Below are 16778 nucleotides of genomic sequence, written 5' to 3'. Positions count from 1 at the left end.
CCTGTCTCGTGGTGAATGCTGAACAGAGGGTAGTGCAAAAAAAGTTAAGAATAGACAAATTATTTTCGTTCCTTTGTGTGCGTGGTTCCGTTTAGTTTGCCTGAAATAGGTGCGGGAGTGTGTGTGCCAGCTTCACTGGTGTGTACGTGTGTATTCCATTACAACCGTATTACTGCTATGCAGCAGCAATTGCATCTGTACAGTGCGTTGTGCCTAGTAACAATCATTCAGCAACAATTTCGCGACAGCTTCAAAGTTTCGACGTGCAACGTAATAACGTCATAAAGCAATCTAGACGCAGAATTTGAACGATAGCATCATCAGCACGCAGCATTTATCAAATCAGGTATTTCAGCGGTGACTAGACAAACTCAAGAACGAATTTTGGTTGAATGTTTCCAGTAGAGTTTTTATTGAAGGTTCGCTGAGTTTATAAGTAAATTTAAAGAATGTTTCGTGTTATCGAGCAATAAACTAAATTTAAAAATCTGATAACTTGCGGCCTTAAAGTTAGAACTTAAATGTTCAGTGGCTACGCTGTAGCTACAGCGAAGAACGTGAACCGACCAGTATGAATAAAACGTCAAACCTTTTCGCGCATCTCGTTTAGAAGATCGTTAGTACTGGAAACACTTCCAGGGTGTGCCGTTTGCTGGTAAACGTCATCAAATCTGTTGAACTGTTTGCAGGTTTGGCTTGTTGCTCCGTTGCCTTTCATGTGAGCTGCTGCGTTTATTTAAGACATCCTGCTTTGAATAGTTTTCTTTTTGTGTTACACGTATCCACTATCAACGAACCGTACAGCATGGACTTTTCGACCTTATTGTCCTGTATTCTGCTAATAACAGCGATGATGAGTATTTGTAAGTATCCCGTTAGCATGCTACGCTGATTGAAATTGCTCACAATAGTGTGAAGGGCGTGAACCTCAATTTTACATTCCACCTATCAATATTTATGCTGGTCCCAGGTGATGCCCACGAGTGTTACGTTTGTTCCAACCAGACCGGCAACACCGCAAAATGCTTAAACACGGTGAAGATCTGTGAGCAAGGCGAAGACGCCTGCCTTACCGAGATCAGGTGGGGCAGCATGCCGTACTTTTCGCTGGGCGCTCAGAAACAGTTCTACGTATCGAAGCGTTGCGCTAAGAAGGAGATATGTCAGCGCATCCGCACAAAGCACATGCCGTACTGTACGCATATTTGGTACGAAGACTGGACCTGTTCGGCGTGCTGTTTGGGCGATCGATGTAATTATTACGTCATCGTAAGTTGCCCTAGCAAACCATCATGCGGTCCAAACCAAATCATCTGCGGCCATTTATTGTCTTTCATTCTGGTTTCTACTTTTAGAGCGACGCTACGCATTCGATATCGTTCTCGTTGAAGCTGTTTGCTGCGTCCTTAGCCACGCTCTTTGTCCGCAATGCTTTGCAAACGTGAGCAAAAGAAAGACCGGTAGAACGAATATAGTAGAGCACGAGGGATAACACATGTGCCTTCAGCAATACAACGCCTGCTAATGGGAAATCTATTCTAACATTCACAACATTTCTGCTTACACGAATCCGTCCAATGCCGATGTAGTATCATATCAACAGCATTCATGTAAATCGCAGTATTAGATTAAGTGAAATTTTATTTTTATATTTGTATTACCATCGTACTCTTACCATTCCATCCAACGTTGAATTAATTAAAAAGCAATTATGTAACAACATGAACAAAATGAAATCGAAACGAATCTCGAAGCCAAACGATGTAGCGAACAGCTAGGTCTAAGTGTTCGTTAAGAGCTGAAAACTGAGAGTACAATATTTACACGAAATCAAAAACTGGTTGCCTTTGTAGATCCTTCTATTTTATGAGCTGTCTCTTGATGTCGCATGGTGGAACTTGGTTTCTCTCATACATTGTATTCTTGCTTTATTCCATTTTAAGATAGTGACTAGATTTACAGAGAAGAAAATGACCTCTTCTATTAACTTTTAAGTTTTTGAAGGCAGATCGACCCCATCAACAGAACTTGTTTATTAATGTGAACGATACAATCTCAAACAGATTTTTTATATAAAGCATGTATTCAAAGAACAAATACACAACCTACGCATATTGCGAAGGCAAGAAGGTTTACATAGTTTCATGTCCTTGAAAACAGTCACGATGTCATAGCAATCGTTTACACAGCACAAAATGAAGTGTCACTTGCAGCACCGAATGGTGTCCGTAAAGGGTGGATGCTGAACCAAGTGGCTGAATGAGATAGATTTATGAAAAATACAAATCCGTGGTGCAAGAAAAAAGAAGACGCCTTATAAACAGTCCTAAAAACAATTAAACACTATTGAGCAATCGCCTAAGACCACATACAAACTGGCTGTGGCGGCTATATGCTCAATGAGCTATACCGCTGCTTAGGAGTGCAGGGTCTAGCCGTTTTTTTCAATTACTTCTTATAGAGCCGACCTTGACGCTGGACTTCGGTGCAGTAAAATCATTAATCATGAACGACAGCGAGTCGCGTCGCGCTAAATGACGATTTTGTATCTGTTGTATCCGTTTTCGGTCGGTCATTAGCGAGCGGCAAAATGTGTTGGTAGAGCACCCACCGCTCTGCGGGTGTAAGTAGCAATTAAATGTAAATAAATACAAACAGATAAATAGTTTCACGATCTTTGAACCGTTTTATTTCGATATTCATGACCTAGTCTGGTGGTTTATGTATGCATCATGCTTTAAAGTAGATTACCTTGTTCGTGGAAGAAGGTGAGGTACATAGTGACAAACACTGACAATATGTAAATGAGCGCAAGATCGTGATTACTGTGTTATATATAAACAAGACTGTTATTTTGACTTTCGTTGAATTCGTGCGAAGCAGCAAATCAGCTTAGTCTAGCTTTCATTGAGCAGTGCATTTATTCGTCTTTAAATTGGTTTTAAAAGAATTACAATTACCAGCAAAAGTATGCTCCCGGTTGGTATAGCCTTCACAGACACGCCTGTCGCTAAGCAAGATTCGGTTATCACATTGGCTTTTGATCCAATAAGCAATGCTAGTGAACAGTGGCAATAACGTGGGGTAAACGCGGTGCTTACGAACAAGGATCTTTACCTTCTTTGATTCAAGGACATTCACATTGAAGAAATGGATATAGAGCGTCCAACGTCTCAAACAAATGCAAACGCTTATCGCTGTTTAATTCTTGAGCGCCATCGGTAGCACCACGAGTGGAGCGTTGAATTTCGGGTTGTCCGAGTACAGCGTCCAGGTACGCTTGACGCAATCGAAAATGCCGACGCAAACGGTTTTGATTACGTCTTTCGGGCCGTTCTCGCGAAACACCGTGTGCTCCTGGGCGCTGGTGTCACCCAGCATCTTTATCACGTCATGCACGGTTTTGGGCGCTTTGAAGCCTCCGAACGTTTTCATCCGCTCGATACTCGAGTCAATAATAAGCCCATTCACTTCCGGTACCGGCAGTCTGAGGTACTTGTTGGCGTGAATGATGCACTCACCTGGGCTGGCTGTGAAGATATTTAATTGCGACTGCTCAGCGTTCTCCGCTGGACCCATTTCGGCATTATGGAACAAACGATCACCTTCTTGCCTGTTGAACGATTCATGCAATATTTGAACCTGGCAACTAATACGAAGTAAAACTTCCGGTTTTCGAATCAAACGCACTTACTTTAAGAACGTCATGTTGATCGAGCATCCATCGGCAGCCCCCACGCCGTTGTCACGCAAAATTTGTTGTGCTTGTATGAAGTTTTCGGCCGACAGCAGAGCTCTGGTGATGAAATGGCGCGCTGGAACAATGACAACCGGATGTAGAGATTAATCGTCGAAAACCAAACAAACAGCAACAACGGTAGCGCAAGCATACTCACGCGTTTTCCCACCAATGAGCGTTCTGGCACTGAGTGTATTGATAGAGAATACCAGCCCATGGTGGTTGTAGTTCATGGTGTATCCGGGTAGATGGCCTGCGTAGCAGAGCGAGGTGAAGCGCTCTTCTATCGTGTTATATTTACCCTGGGGGCTGTCGGAAATGATGTGGGCAGACACGAAATAGTAATGGTTCAGAACCTCGGACAGTGCATCCTCGGTATGGGCAAGAATTTCCTAGAACGAGCATGACAAAAAAAACACAAAACGAAAATCCAATTCAAACGTTTGCCACGTGCGTATGTGACGGTTACATCTTCCAACAACTTCATGTACTTACACAACCAGGTTCGTTTACGCAAATAGTGGAGCAGCCGATCGGTTGATTGATGCTGTTAACGCCGTCGACCGATACTGGCAAGATTTCATCTAAATGTAGAAGAAAGAGCTGTGGTTGACAGCAAAACAGTAATATTTTGATGGTTAGTTTTAGAATTAAGGAAAATTACCAGAATATTATTAAAGAAACGAATGACGCGTATCACTCAAAGTTTCTATAACATCAACATCAACATAAAGGAAAACATCTTCTTATTTGAAGCTACAACCGCTGGCCGGCCTTAGCCTGCACCAGGGACAATGTTAATATCTCTGGTGCTATTCGCAACGGTTCGTTTTTACGGGCTCGGTTGTTAGCCCCGCGCCAATTGGGAATCGAAACCATGGCCGGCTGCGTGACAACCGGTCCCCGGATTCGAACCCAGCCCAGCTGCGTGACAGCGAGAAATCCCACTTCAAAATGGATAGTTCCATCGATCGCCGGTAGGGCATTTAAAAAAACTCGATTAGGTAATAGGATTATTGAGAAACGAGCAACACAAAACACTGCGCAAAACCATTTCTAATTAGATAAGCGGATCCTGTAGTGCTCATTACGTGTATAGTTCTACTGCATGTATATCAAAGCAAATAGAAGGCATCGTTGGGATTGGGGTTGCTAGCAGACCTTCAAAGTACCTACTTTCCGCCAAACGCTTACCTTGTGAAACTCCACCTGGGCACCGTCTGCTGTTCCCTCCAATTCACGGATGTATTGCGGGAATGATTTCTTCACGCTTTCTAGAGTGGCGTTGTACACTTTTCCTGCAGCAAGAGAAGAAGGTATTACTGCTACTGCTGCTGTTGCACATCAGTTGTGGTACAATAAGGAGGAACACTCCTGCCCCGCTTACACACACCTACATAGAGACAATACTTACGTCCTTCTTCGGTGTTGTACAATGGCAGATAAGAGTTGTTTAGCGGTTCTGAGATGTGTAAAAAGTTTTTTATGATCGATGCAAACGTGCGACCCTAGGACATTGTAAAAAACGCCGTTAATGTAATAAGAAGTGGTAACTGTCAAACTCTAATCAATGCATTCGAAGAAGATGATGCTGTAAAACAATTACCGACCGTTACCCTAGCCATCTTGTCTGTTCGTTCAAAGTTATGCCAAATATCTAAAGAGTTTTACTCAGCAGCGGGGGATTTGGAATTCGATTTGAAATTGGACAAATAATAATCCCCATCGACTACAGTCGAGTTGTCTCGAGGCTACGATACCAGAACGTCTGTGGTCGCACGTGGCCGTCATGTATTACTGGGCTTTTTTTGTGCATAATAACAAACAAATATTATAAATACGGCCCAGTTCGTTTTTCTAAGATTAATAAAAAACAAATATCAATATCACGTGTGCTTTCATATCTCACGGACATCTGCGATGATTCGAGATAAAAGTCTATTTGCTCAGCTGGGGAATCTCTCGAGGAACTCTCTCTACCTCAGGCTTGTCGGTTCCCGGGGGAACTTCAGGGATCTTGAGAAAAAACCATGTCTTGCTTACCACATCGTAGCCCACATCGTAGTGCGTCCCGCGGGTGTACAGTATGGGAATGCTTTGCCGACGGGGAATATTTTTGATGAGCTGCGACATGTTTCGTTTGATTGATTGGTGGTAGGTGGTTCTGCTTCTAGCGTTATTTGAAAAAGGTTGCAAATAAATTAAAAAAATACAGGCGCGCAAAAACGATTTTGGGATGCGTGAAAACGGCGACACGCGATTCACTATAGGAGGCTAGGCTTACGGACAGTGTCCGACCTCTTTTCACTGCCTAGGCTGACGGTAAGCAGCAAGAACACGGGCTGAGTCACCTCTGATAAGCACCGCACTCCTACGATAAGGCAGCTTTATTTTACTTCCAGCCGTTTTCGTTACAATACTGTACCGCTCCGACACACCACTGGTAGACGAACACTGAAAAAGGCTATGGCTAGCTATTCCGCGTGCGACTGTCTCCAAACGGTAACTGGTGAGCTAGTTATGCTTCCGCTCCGTTTATAAATATTCTACTTACCTCGCATTACCTTGTCGCCTGGGACTGTGGCAGGCCTGTGAACGTTAGACGCGAGCCACGAAAAGCCTGCACTGCACGCCTGCCGATACCATACCACCGTCGGGTGGTTGCGGTGGCTTACGCTCACATTGGCTGCGTTGACGACGACGGCGACCGCGACAACGATGACGAAGACGACGACGACGACACGAAGACGATGGCGGGGCGCAAAAGAAGCGCTCCTCCTACAGCTCCACCAACCCTTCCCCCGCACTTCCTACCTACATCAGCCACCATTATGCTTCTCTTGTTCTTGATGATACCTGTTTCTTTCTGTTTTCCGCCGTTCTTAGTTCGGCGCGACCAGAAAACTGAGGAAACGCGAATATATTATAAAATTAGTCTCCTACACAGCAAAACAGGTACGTGAGAAGGGATGGGAACTGGCGGGATGCAAGATGTATAAGCTTCTTTGCTACTACCTACACCGGTCCTAGGAAACGACAGGTAGTAAGCCTATTGGATACCATTCCATGATCACAACACGCTCGTCTAACGTTGCCAACTCTGTTTCCCGACCTTACATAATGAACGGACACGAAGGGTAATCGGTTTCGAAATAGATTAGGAACGCCGATGACGTCACCGACGTCATGCACGAGGCTGGCCAGACACTGTGACCAACATACATGACCCACAATTCACGAACAGATTTATGTATGCAAATTAAAGCGCATTAAAACCGACAAATTATCGGGTCAGCATGTGGATCGATTCCGGTTTATATATGTGTTGCGTGCCTGAAACATTTCCATTTATTTTCAGCACTGCATAGTGTGCACTATGTTGTAGAACCAACCATCATCATCGTCCAGAGCTATGCTCTATGAACTCATGCACCACTAGTACAGTTGGACGATGGCAGAGGTGGCCCTGACCCAGGGCGACTTGCGGTACCATAGAAAGCACTGCAGGTGAGGTATGATTTGTTGAAAAAGGTAAGGTTTTGTGGGCATACATTTGACATAGCGATCACAAGCTCGATTGAAACGGAACCACTTCGTTCTGTTACAGTTAAATTTGCGTTTCAAATATGCGAACCAAACCGGAAGTCGCCGACGACGCAGTCAGTGCATTACGCTAGATTGTACACACACACACACACACACACACACATTCAGATCGAGCGAATTAGACGATTTTACACTGTTGTTTTGTGGGTGCGGTTTCCTGGACTTTTCGTGCCTGATTTGTGCGTACCTGCGGTTTGTCTGATTTTTCTTGAGCATTTTTTTTGGATTCAACCATGAGCGGTCACGAAATCTTGACCACGCTGACCACGACCGCAGCCTGGACCACGAGGGTGGAGCGTAACGTTTCCGCAATGTTTAGCGTCATACGCGGCGTCGGCGTCGTAAACGTAGCTAGGTAGATTCAGCATAATAGTTTTACAATAATAAGTATCGGTGCGTCTTGAAGCTAGTTGGAAGGTAGTGCCCTGCATAGCTGCAGGGGACTCCATGTTCCTTCAACCACATGACCTTTATTCTGCCAGAATACGGTTGACCACCATATATGCGCGCCTAATAATGATAGTTGGAGGACACTTGGTTTTGTTTTAAATTTTTGTGTACTAGTGCATTTAATGAAACTTTAAATTGTATTCTTTAAATAACTCGTAGTCCGTATTCCAATGTCCTACGCGTGTGTTTATGAAATTAAAAATTATAAGACAAGACAAAGATAAGACAAAATACAAGAGTGTTCAAAGTGTTACAAAAAACATCTTTAAACAATTTCAGCCAGGCATAGTTACTACGGATGCTTTGTGTTACTACGAATACGGATACGGCTAATCACTCTCCACTCACGCAGTTTTTGCGCACGTATAACGTTAGATCTGGGCAGCATCCTTTGTTTGTCCGTTTTTTCAGATACGAAATTTGAAACTTTACAACAACAGAAAGGTATTGTTTATATTCTTGAGATCATGCAGCCGAATGCAGAATGATGTGGAATTGAACAAAACGAAAAGTAGGAACGACAGCAAACTGCTCATAAATAATGGCAGGCCGGTAGGTAGAGAAACTGAGTTATATGAATAGATCAGTGTAAATTAACTTCGCAACAAACTTAAACTTTACGACGGACAACGAATTATCTATGGATGAAGTACGCATTGTTTTCGATATAAGCAAGATGAAACAACCAACTTTTATGATTTCCGTTTTGGCCAAAATTGGCTCTTCTTTTTTATTTTTTCGCATGTGCCGATAACATTTCAGAGCTCCAAGAATATCACTTTTCTTCTAAAAAAAGTCAATTTATTTCTTAAAGTATTGGAGCGGGCTATATATAGCGATTATTGAGGAAACTTGAGTTGGGAACTTTGAAATAAGAAAAAAAATCGTATGAGCTGTGGTTTCGTCTCCACATGACGTGATGGCTATTTCCCTTCTCCATTTGCCCATTTGTCTTGCTTGTAGGGGATTTAGTATTATCCTGCTTGGATGATACAGGGTTATCCATTTCGTAGTTTCGAAATCACAGGGCTGGCACTTTACAGTTTTCGAATACATCTGTCAACCTAAGTGTCAAACTTTTATTTAAATATCTGCCATTTAAAAAAAATCTATCGCTTAACAACAGAACAACAAAATTATTAAAACTTGGTACTACTTTGGTGAGCAAGAAGCCGAAAACGCTAATTTTTCAGCAAAAATTTTCTTCAGCGCCGAGTCACATTTTCACTCAGCGCCTACGTAAACAAGCAAAATTGCCGCATCTGGGGCACTAAAAACTCTCAACCGATTGAAGAGAGGCCGTTATATCCAGAAAAGGTGACTGTGTGGTACGCATTATGATATTAACCAGATGCTGTGGTGTCAGCAAGACCGAGTAACGGGTGACGGGGTAACGACCCACACAATACGAGCGGTGTTCGATTTATTGTGCGAGAAGTTTGATGGGCATATAATTTAGGGTTTTGGTGATGTCGAATGGCCACCAAGATCATGCGGTTTGACACCGTTGGGAACCGGGGGGAAAATCATTAACAATTTTATTTTTCATGTCTTTTTTTAAAGTTCTTTTTTGAAACTAGAAAAAATGTTGTGCTTCATTTTAAACATAGATCGCATTCTTCATGTTTTGAATCGTTTTGAAAATATTTCAATTCTTTCAAGTCTGGAAAACTTAAATAGCAAACCAAATCTAAGTTAAATTATTTACTACATGCACGAAAAAGAACTTTTGCCAAAGACTTTTTGACCTGCGGCACGACGTGTTTGCTACGTAAACTCAATAGTACTCCACATTCGAATCTATATGTGTTGGCGGTTATATGTGTGGTTGGCTGCAGTGAACACATTGCCCTGCCGTTTGCTTCTTTTCTTGTTTAGTTAAACGTTATGCATATATATCAACGGTTACTATATTACATATAATATAGACTAAATATTATTATATACTTTCCTATCTTCTTTTTGGCGCTACAACCGCTGACCAGTCTTGGCCTGCACCAGAGACTAATGTTAATCTCTCTGATGCTCTTCTGTAACATTTAATTTTTACGGACGGGATTGTTAGCCCCGCGCCAACCCCTCTGTCACGCCGGTATCGGGAATCGAAACCATGGCCGGTTGAGTTACAACCGATCCCGGGATTCGAACCACGGCCAGCTGCGCTGACAGCGAAGAGCGTTACCGACTGCTCTATCAGCGGGGGGCTTTCCTATCTCTTCACTTTATTATGGTTGTAATGGTCATTGTCGGTTATTAAGCGCCATAAACGGTTTAGCATTTTTCCTAATCCATACTAAATTTCCAGCCCGTGATCGTTCTGCGCTTCCTCTTGGTTGTCGCGCCTTTTCTGCCAATTGTATTACCGTTGATGCAGCCTTCGGGTTGCGCGAAGTTTCAGTCGCCTTTGCACAATTTGTTGTTGTTGCTGTTGGCCACGTCCTATGGCGGGAGGACTAGAAACATAGACGTCAAATATGATATTGATGCTTGATTTATTTTTCAATGAAAACTATTTAATGTATTAAAAATGGAAATAATACAACTATTACTGGTTACTGTATTCCAATCAAAACACTACGTAGAAACACTAAAACACATGAAAAATCGAGTCGATTTTGAAATAAAAAACTGCTGTGGTAAAATCAATATACTTAAAAGGTGCTTGAATCGCATATACAATAAAGAATAGCCGAAGGAATGCGTTAAACTTTCACACCATCAAAACGCTAGAAGGAATCCCTAGCGTTGTGTGTTCTGTTGTTTGTTAGCTTCCACTCTAGTTATCATTAGTATGTCTGAAAACAAGTATCTTCTTCGTTGTATAAGTTATGGGCTATTGTATACCTATTGTGAGCTAATGGAACGTCAAGAAGTTTTTTTTGGTTTAGTATAAATATTGCTATTATTTTTTGTATGGTTTAGGCGTTTTTATGTTTGGCTATAATTAGATCATTTTCACAAAACATACACAAAAAGCTATACGTTCAGTAAACGAACGTAAAACCTTACAGGGCTGCCGTAACTTTTAAAAAGTAAGGATTACATTTGAATCTTCGTGTTCGTGCCCCGCTGAAAGAGCAGTCAGTAACGCTCGTCGCTATCTCGCAGCCGGCCATGGTTTCGATTCCCGATACCGGCGTGACAGGAAGTTGGCGCGAGGCTAACAACCCAGCCGGTAAAAAAGAACCGTTACGAATAGCACCAGTGATAATTAACATTGTCTCTGGTGCAGGCCAAGACCGCGCAACGGTTGTAGTGCCAAACAATAAGAAGAAAAAGTAATGATTACACATTTTTAAGCAACATTTTAATGTGGATGTTTTTTGTGGTGGTTGCACAATAAATTTGTGGGCCCTACGTGAATCTGTGTGTTCAAAACTATCGAAAGTAAGGCGTTCTTGCACAATCAACCAAACGTTGGTTCAAACGATAAAATGAAATGTAATAGTTAAGAAAGTTGTTACATTAAGTAAAGAATTGTATTCATGTGAACATAACATAAAAATGCTTTTTCTAATCGTAAAAACACATTGTTGATATTGGCTTAGTGAATACACATTACGTTCATATGGTCTCAACTGTTTACAAAACAGTACACAAGCACATACTTACACGAAAGGGTTCTGGAACGAGGGATCACCGAATTGAAAAACCGGTGTATTTGAAGCGCCCTGCAATTGTTTAGTGTAACACACGTTTCAATCATTTATATATTTTTTATATGTTAGCGTCATTAAATACTATCAAGAAATGTACTGCAAATGTGATGCATGGCTTGTTTTATATTTTTAGTGTTCTATGCTAAACAGCTCCAAACAGCTAAAATGCTTCAAAAAATCATGCATTCAATCATAAGGAACAGATTTTGTAAACCGAGTAATGGAAAAAAGATGATATCGTGTGTTAAAGCGAATGGATAGTAGTAATATTCAATACTTTTCTCGGAAGGCAATACTTTTTTCTCACACGAACATCAGTAAACAAATTTAGTATCCGATCAATCCTCAAAAAGGAATGCAAATTCATGCGAAAATGTAAAAAAAGGTGGCATATTCTATATTCTATCATACCTTCCCGGATGCGAAACTATTTGATGCAGTTGTATGGGATGACAATGGCATTTCATATGGAACCGGTGTAACTCGATGGGAACTCCTATCAACCATGTTGCCGCTCAACTGGAGATATAATAGAATATTAGATTAGATATAATTGTATACATATTTTATCGCGTCGCTCACCGTATTGTCCGAAGGTCTTTTATTGCCAACGTTGGTAGCAGAAAATACGAATGACCCACCATTGTTAGAAGGAAGGACTGGTTTAATCTCGTCGGAGGAGAAACCAGGTGTTTCAATGGTCTTGGTGGATGCACCGAAAACTATTCTATTGTTCGTGCCCGCCATAACTGCCGGTAAGGCTGTTTCACCGAAAGGGGATGAAATCGCGGACGTGGGCGGTAACGTTTGCGACTGAATGCTGACAGGAACTTGCGACCCGAAATTAAACGACGGTAAAGCTTGGTGGGATTCTAATGTCCGTATTTCAGCGGCAGGGAAACTAGTCATACGGTTATTAACCAACGATGATTGAGGCATGCCGGGCATGTCCTGTTGCATAAACAATGAACCCACAGGCGCATCAGATTGCTTCGTCGTCGATAGCGATGTTGGTAAAGAGGGTTGCATTTGCGAAACTACACCCACCTCACTAAATGCGACATCAGTTTCATTCGCGTAGCTATTCTTCATTACGCTAGCGAAAGGAAATGCGAGGATGGTGGAATTAGTTTTTGCAGCCGAGGTTAAAGGGATGGAGTTCCTTTCGCCGTTAGGTTCTTCATCGGCCATCATTATATCTCCAGAGTTGCCATTTAAGTGAAAATTGAAAGAAGATGTAGTTTTCGATGTGACATTCGAAAACGTGGTTGAACTAAACGTGGTGCCTATACATGCAGCGTTAGAGATGAGTGATTTTTCGCTTGCTGGCATTGGGTTAAATGACACAACATCGCTATGCGATGGCATTGTGTATGGCGATGAAAACCCTTCCGTACCGCCGGTGACTGCTTTTGCCAGCGTGGGAAGTGGTGCAGATTCTGTCGGTTGTATCTGGTGTTCTATGGTTCTAATGAACGTTGAAGAGGAATCGGTAAAGGTGGTAGATGTATCCACATCAGCTGCCGTCGTCGATGGCACGTCAATAGTAAATTCACTGACCGGAAAAGAATGAGGTTCAACGATAGGATGTTGTGTCACTTTCATTCCAGATGCTTCTGGCTTGAACGATGTATCACGGACGTCATTTTCGTTGACACCCTTTTGGTTATTCTGTTGCACTGCTACTACTGATGAGAACGGAGGGGCATTGGTGATAGTGCTAATGCCTGTGCTGTTATAGTTCTCATTCTTAAGGTTTGTGCAGGACGCTGAATTGTTTTGCGCAGTAGTAATGTTAAAATTGCTTTTAGCGGACATTGAGCTATCTGGCTTTAATTGATTGCAGCAAACGCACTGCCCTGAATGATTGTTGTTTCTCGTTAAACACGTCGAGCATTCCCATGTGCCGGACTTCTGCTGCATCACGAGAGTTTTGAAGCCATCCGCTGACGTTTTTGTAGGTGAGCTGCTCTGTATTGTCGGAGACCGTTGCTCAGTAGTTCCGAAAGTGGCTATCGTTTTCTCATTTTCCTTTTTTGCTGCACCACAACATACGCATCGCTGCTGAGAACAATCATTACGCACAAAACAATCCGGGCACTCCCAACGGGCCGATTGCAGGCCAATGATGGACTTGAAATTTTTATCGGTTACGGACAGTGTCGTCTCGTTGGTAGCCACCTCTGTCTTCGAAGTTCTGGAAATCGGTTTAGGACTGCTGCATGCTATACATAGGTTCACGTTCTCGTTTCGTATTAGACACGTCGAGCATTCCCAATTGCTCTGCTTGGAACTCATCAGCTCATCGAAGGTGTTGTTATCATTTTTCAAATCATTCGTCGCCTCAAAGTATAACCTCTCTGGAATTGCAAACCGGAACGAAAAACAGTTTGCTACCGCAAGATTTTTCACAAAGCCAAGCACTTCGGGTGCCGCAAACATAAACGGCAATGATGAATCTGGCTGATTCTTTAGAGTATACTGTGGCGTTTGGCTCAAAAATGGCTCGTCGCAGCAAGTAGATTGTGATCCTTTTCCAAGAATTGTTTGGTTTTCATTTGCACAGGAACCGAAAGCAAGCGATAAATCGATTTTCGGTATTGAAGCCAAGGCCGGTAGCGGAACGTTTGGTAGCTCCAATTGCTCAGCAGGCGCAAAAAGATCTCCACCAGCGCTAGCCGTGTTCGAGTGCATACGACTAATCTTGGTTTTTATTTTTGTTACTTGCTTCTTCAGTGCAGTAGGAATAAGCGCTGACATTGGCACTGTCTTCGATGTGTCGAACGTTTGTTCACCATAGTCTTCAACTGCCGGTAGTATCGATGGTGAAGGGTCCTCGATAGTACGTTCGGTTGGATCGCTTGCCGTCTCTGTTGTTTTTTGCAGTCGCTTAAGTTGCAGCATTTGTGGAACACTAGGTATAACCAGCTCGTTTAGTGGCATCACAGGCCGTGTGTATGGGTTCGAAGAAGAACGTCGTGTATTTTCGTCTATAGACGACCATGAACGCATCTCCAACCTATTACTACAGGCGCTTTGTTTAACCGCCGCGGCTAGCTTGCGAGCTTCACTCAATGGACCCGACCATTCTTCATGCACTTTGAGTATACGCTGCGAACGAAGTGAAAGCGTTGATGGGCGTCCCGTTTGGGCACGGGCTGTGGGAAGCGACGTGCTGCTGGCACGACTCGATCGTGCTAAATTAAATACGGACTCTCCGGCAGTGCTGTATGGGGTAGCCGATGCACCCCCGTAGCGTGTCATTCCCTCATAGAAAGGTGATCTAAGCAGCATACTTTTACTTCTGAGGCCTCTAATGCTACCGCTGTTTCCACCAGCACCAAAATGACCACTTGGAGTACTAAGTGAGGAGGTACTGCCAAAGATTGAAGATTTGGAGACTGGTCGATACCCTGTGAGGCTCGACGGTTGATCGTTTTTGTTTGCAAACAACATCTTTTTCCGCTCGTAATACATGCCGAAGAATAGGTCACCAGAAGTTTCGCGTGCATGTTGGATTTGACGATAACAACTATTACCGAGGAAGGTTGTCAAACGGCCTGAACCATCACTTTCAAAAGGCTTCGCCTCCGTCGATTGAAATTCACAATGGTACGAACTGCTATTACCACCAACGCTCGATCGATGATCGCTCTGTGTTTCATCGAAGTTTGCAATCGATGATGGTATTGTGATGTTGCTGTTCTCATCAGATTCTCTAATCTTATCTTCATTATTAACGGATAAGTCACTTGTAGTTGCAGGAACACTACCCTGATCAGAGTCGTCGCCGCTAGAATGATAGTTTACCGTTGGGGCAGTAAAAAAACTCTCTTCGTCCGATTCCCCTTCCTTGTTTTCATAGCATTTTTTCACAGCATCCTTGTTTCGTTCAACACCAGCAGCAGCCAATGCCGCTCGCGAACGTATGTCGAACCTTATCAGGTCAGGAGCTGAAAGTTTAGGCGGGCCCCTTACGATCCGCCGTGGCCTATCCTTAGCATTGAAGGCTCGAAAGTAATGCTCTCTTCTTTTTTGTTTCTCAACGCGCTTAGAAGCATTGCTGCTTGATTTGATGCTGTTTGATGTTTGGTGCTTTGTGGTTGGTGTTGAGCAGTATAGATGATGGGACGTTCCTTCATTGTCTGGTACCGGAACATTCAATCGCGAACGTTTGATAGTTGCGAGGTTCTAGGTTGTTTGTATAGAAGAAAACAATCATATGGAATATGAAAGAAAGCTTTTCTAGGGACAATTTCACACAACCAACGATATGAAAACGAAAAACAGCTTACTAGCTTTTCTGGCGTTGCTTTCCGTTTCCGATTTTCTTCAACGCTACGTCCATCACTGCTTTGACTGCTTGACGAAAATAATTTCGAAATCACACGAGAAACATTGCTTCGTATCTTGGTGATGAATGACTGGAAGAAATGAAGGCACAGTGCGACAGACGGTGCCAAGAATATGGTTGAGAAAACGTTACAAAAGATTTTTTAGTCGTACAAATTAACCAGACTGGGCTGTGGTCATTTGTTTGTAAACGTGCCAGAATTATATCTTATTCTTTCCCTTAGTGTTTATTGTCTGGTGAAGACAGCGTGCTAGTAGAACTGGGTGTGATTTTAAGTTAAAAGGATAAAAAAGCGACTAATATACGGCTTACATTGTTGGTGTCTTCCGTGGTGTCGAGGACATTAGCACTCATGCTACTTTCGGCCACTGTCGCATTGTCGATGACCTCTTCGGCGGCGACTGGCGTCACTTTAATTTTCTCTTCATCGTTCGTAGGAAGAAAGTGGCTACCACTTTGAAAATGCCGCATTTTGACAATCACTGAGCCTGCGCCATAAATTTCATATACTACAGTCTTACAAATTACTGAACGGAAAATAAGAATCGCACCGCGTTTATTTCGCACTCTTATATCATATTCGGTCTGATACGACTCGTATCTGAAAATGGCGGCGAAGTTCGGTAGTTCTCGATACCAACTGAAAGCGACACAACGTGTTCAATGTTCAGGTGTGAGTGAGATTGACGAATGTGGCGTATGTATGATCCCTCTAAGAACGCAGGGTTGCCAATAGTTTTCAATTTTTAAATAATGCTAAAATTTCACATCATTTCCGGTTAACTAGGTTTTATAATAAGTTTGCGTACATGAAGCGCTCTGTTTTGCTTACCTAGCCTACAACTTCTTTATTTATTATTTTTAACAACATATGGCTCTTGTTTTGCTGTTTGTTCGAACCAGTGTTCTTGTGTTAATTTTGCATCCATGCAACGCAGTATATTTCTCCTTATACGGCTCAATATATTGG

General features: G+C 42.7%; 3 protein-coding genes across 5 annotated transcripts; 1 reads left to right on the top strand and 2 right to left on the bottom strand.

The window, feature by feature from the left end:
* The first annotated feature begins 221 nt into the window (after positions 1 to 221).
* On the top strand, positions 222 to 2659 carry LOC128269106 (uncharacterized). 2 transcript variants are annotated; one of them, XM_053006472.1, is made up of 4 exons: positions 222 to 346; positions 690 to 863; positions 971 to 1269; positions 1356 to 2659. In XM_053006472.1, exons 2-4 carry the CDS (start codon positions 806 to 808, stop codon positions 1443 to 1445), a joined length of 447 nt encoding a protein of 148 aa, XP_052862432.1. In that variant the 5' UTR covers positions 222 to 346; positions 690 to 805; the 3' UTR covers positions 1446 to 2659. The 2 variants fall into 2 exon arrangements, with proteins under 2 accessions (XP_052862432.1, XP_052862440.1); XM_053006480.1 differs by lacking the exon at positions 222 to 346 and having other exon boundaries at positions 661 to 718; positions 805 to 863.
* Positions 2657 to 6414, bottom strand: LOC128269092 (uncharacterized). Of its 2 annotated transcripts, none has more exons than XM_053006459.1 (8): positions 6294 to 6414; positions 5783 to 5909; positions 5154 to 5247; positions 4934 to 5037; positions 4235 to 4342; positions 3897 to 4131; positions 3695 to 3815; positions 2657 to 3613 (listed from the first exon to the last, which is right to left on the bottom strand). In XM_053006459.1, exons 2-8 carry the CDS (start codon positions 5870 to 5872, stop codon positions 3202 to 3204), a joined length of 1164 nt encoding a protein of 387 aa, XP_052862419.1. In that variant the 5' UTR covers positions 5873 to 5909; positions 6294 to 6414; the 3' UTR covers positions 2657 to 3201. The 2 variants fall into 2 exon arrangements, with proteins under 2 accessions (XP_052862419.1, XP_052862411.1); XM_053006451.1 differs by lacking the exon at positions 6294 to 6414 and adding an exon at positions 6091 to 6235.
* A 2087-nt stretch (positions 6415 to 8501) lies between these two features.
* On the bottom strand, positions 8502 to 16325 carry LOC128269083 (uncharacterized). Its single transcript, XM_053006438.1, has 5 exons — positions 16121 to 16325; positions 12037 to 12550; positions 11866 to 11973; positions 11408 to 11466; positions 8502 to 10248 (listed from the first exon to the last, which is right to left on the bottom strand). The coding sequence occupies exons 1-5, from the start codon at positions 16150 to 16152 to the stop codon at positions 10155 to 10157; spliced, it is 807 nt and encodes a 268-aa protein (XP_052862398.1). The 5' UTR covers positions 16153 to 16325; the 3' UTR covers positions 8502 to 10154.
* Positions 16326 to 16778: the final 453 nt, after the last annotated feature.

This window comes from Anopheles cruzii, chromosome X (genome assembly GCF_943734635.1).
Source record: "Anopheles cruzii chromosome X, idAnoCruzAS_RS32_06, whole genome shotgun sequence".
In the NCBI taxonomy this organism is placed as follows: domain Eukaryota; kingdom Metazoa; phylum Arthropoda; class Insecta; order Diptera; family Culicidae; genus Anopheles; species Anopheles cruzii.
The sequence above is the reverse complement of the archived record's forward strand: the minus strand, read 5'-3'. Positions and strand labels throughout refer to the sequence as shown.

Bases quoted from the DNA above. Each gene is read 5' to 3' on its own strand.
- LOC128269083 (XM_053006438.1), bottom strand. From the start codon at position 16,152: ATGTCCTCGACACCACGGAAGACACCAACAAT. The intron at 11,974-12,036 runs GTGAGCGACGCG...TTATATCTCCAG, and splicing joins AAAGACCTTCGGACAATACG to TTGAGCGGCAACATGGTTGA. The intron at 10,249-11,407 runs GTAAGTATGTGC...CTATGTTTCTAG, and splicing joins TCGTTCCAGAACCCTTTCGT to TCCTCCCGCCATAGGACGTG.
- LOC128269106 (XM_053006472.1), top strand. From the start codon at position 806: ATGGACTTTTCGACCTTATTGTCCTGTATTCTGCTAATAACAGCGATG. The intron at 864-970 runs GTAAGTATCCCG...TGCTGGTCCCAG, and splicing joins AACAGCGATGATGAGTATTT to GTGATGCCCACGAGTGTTAC. The intron at 1,270-1,355 runs GTAAGTTGCCCT...TTCTACTTTTAG, and splicing joins GATGTAATTATTACGTCATC to AGCGACGCTACGCATTCGAT.
- LOC128269092 (XM_053006459.1), bottom strand. From the start codon at position 5,872: ATGTCGCAGCTCATCAAAAATATTCCCCGTCGGCAAAGCATTCCCATA. The intron at 5,248-5,782 runs GTAAGCAAGACA...ACAATGTCCTAG, and splicing joins ACGATGTGGGCTACGATGTG to GGTCGCACGTTTGCATCGAT. The intron at 3,614-3,694 runs GTAAGTGCGTTT...ATCGTTCAACAG, and splicing joins ATCAACATGACGTTCTTAAA to GCAAGAAGGTGATCGTTTGT.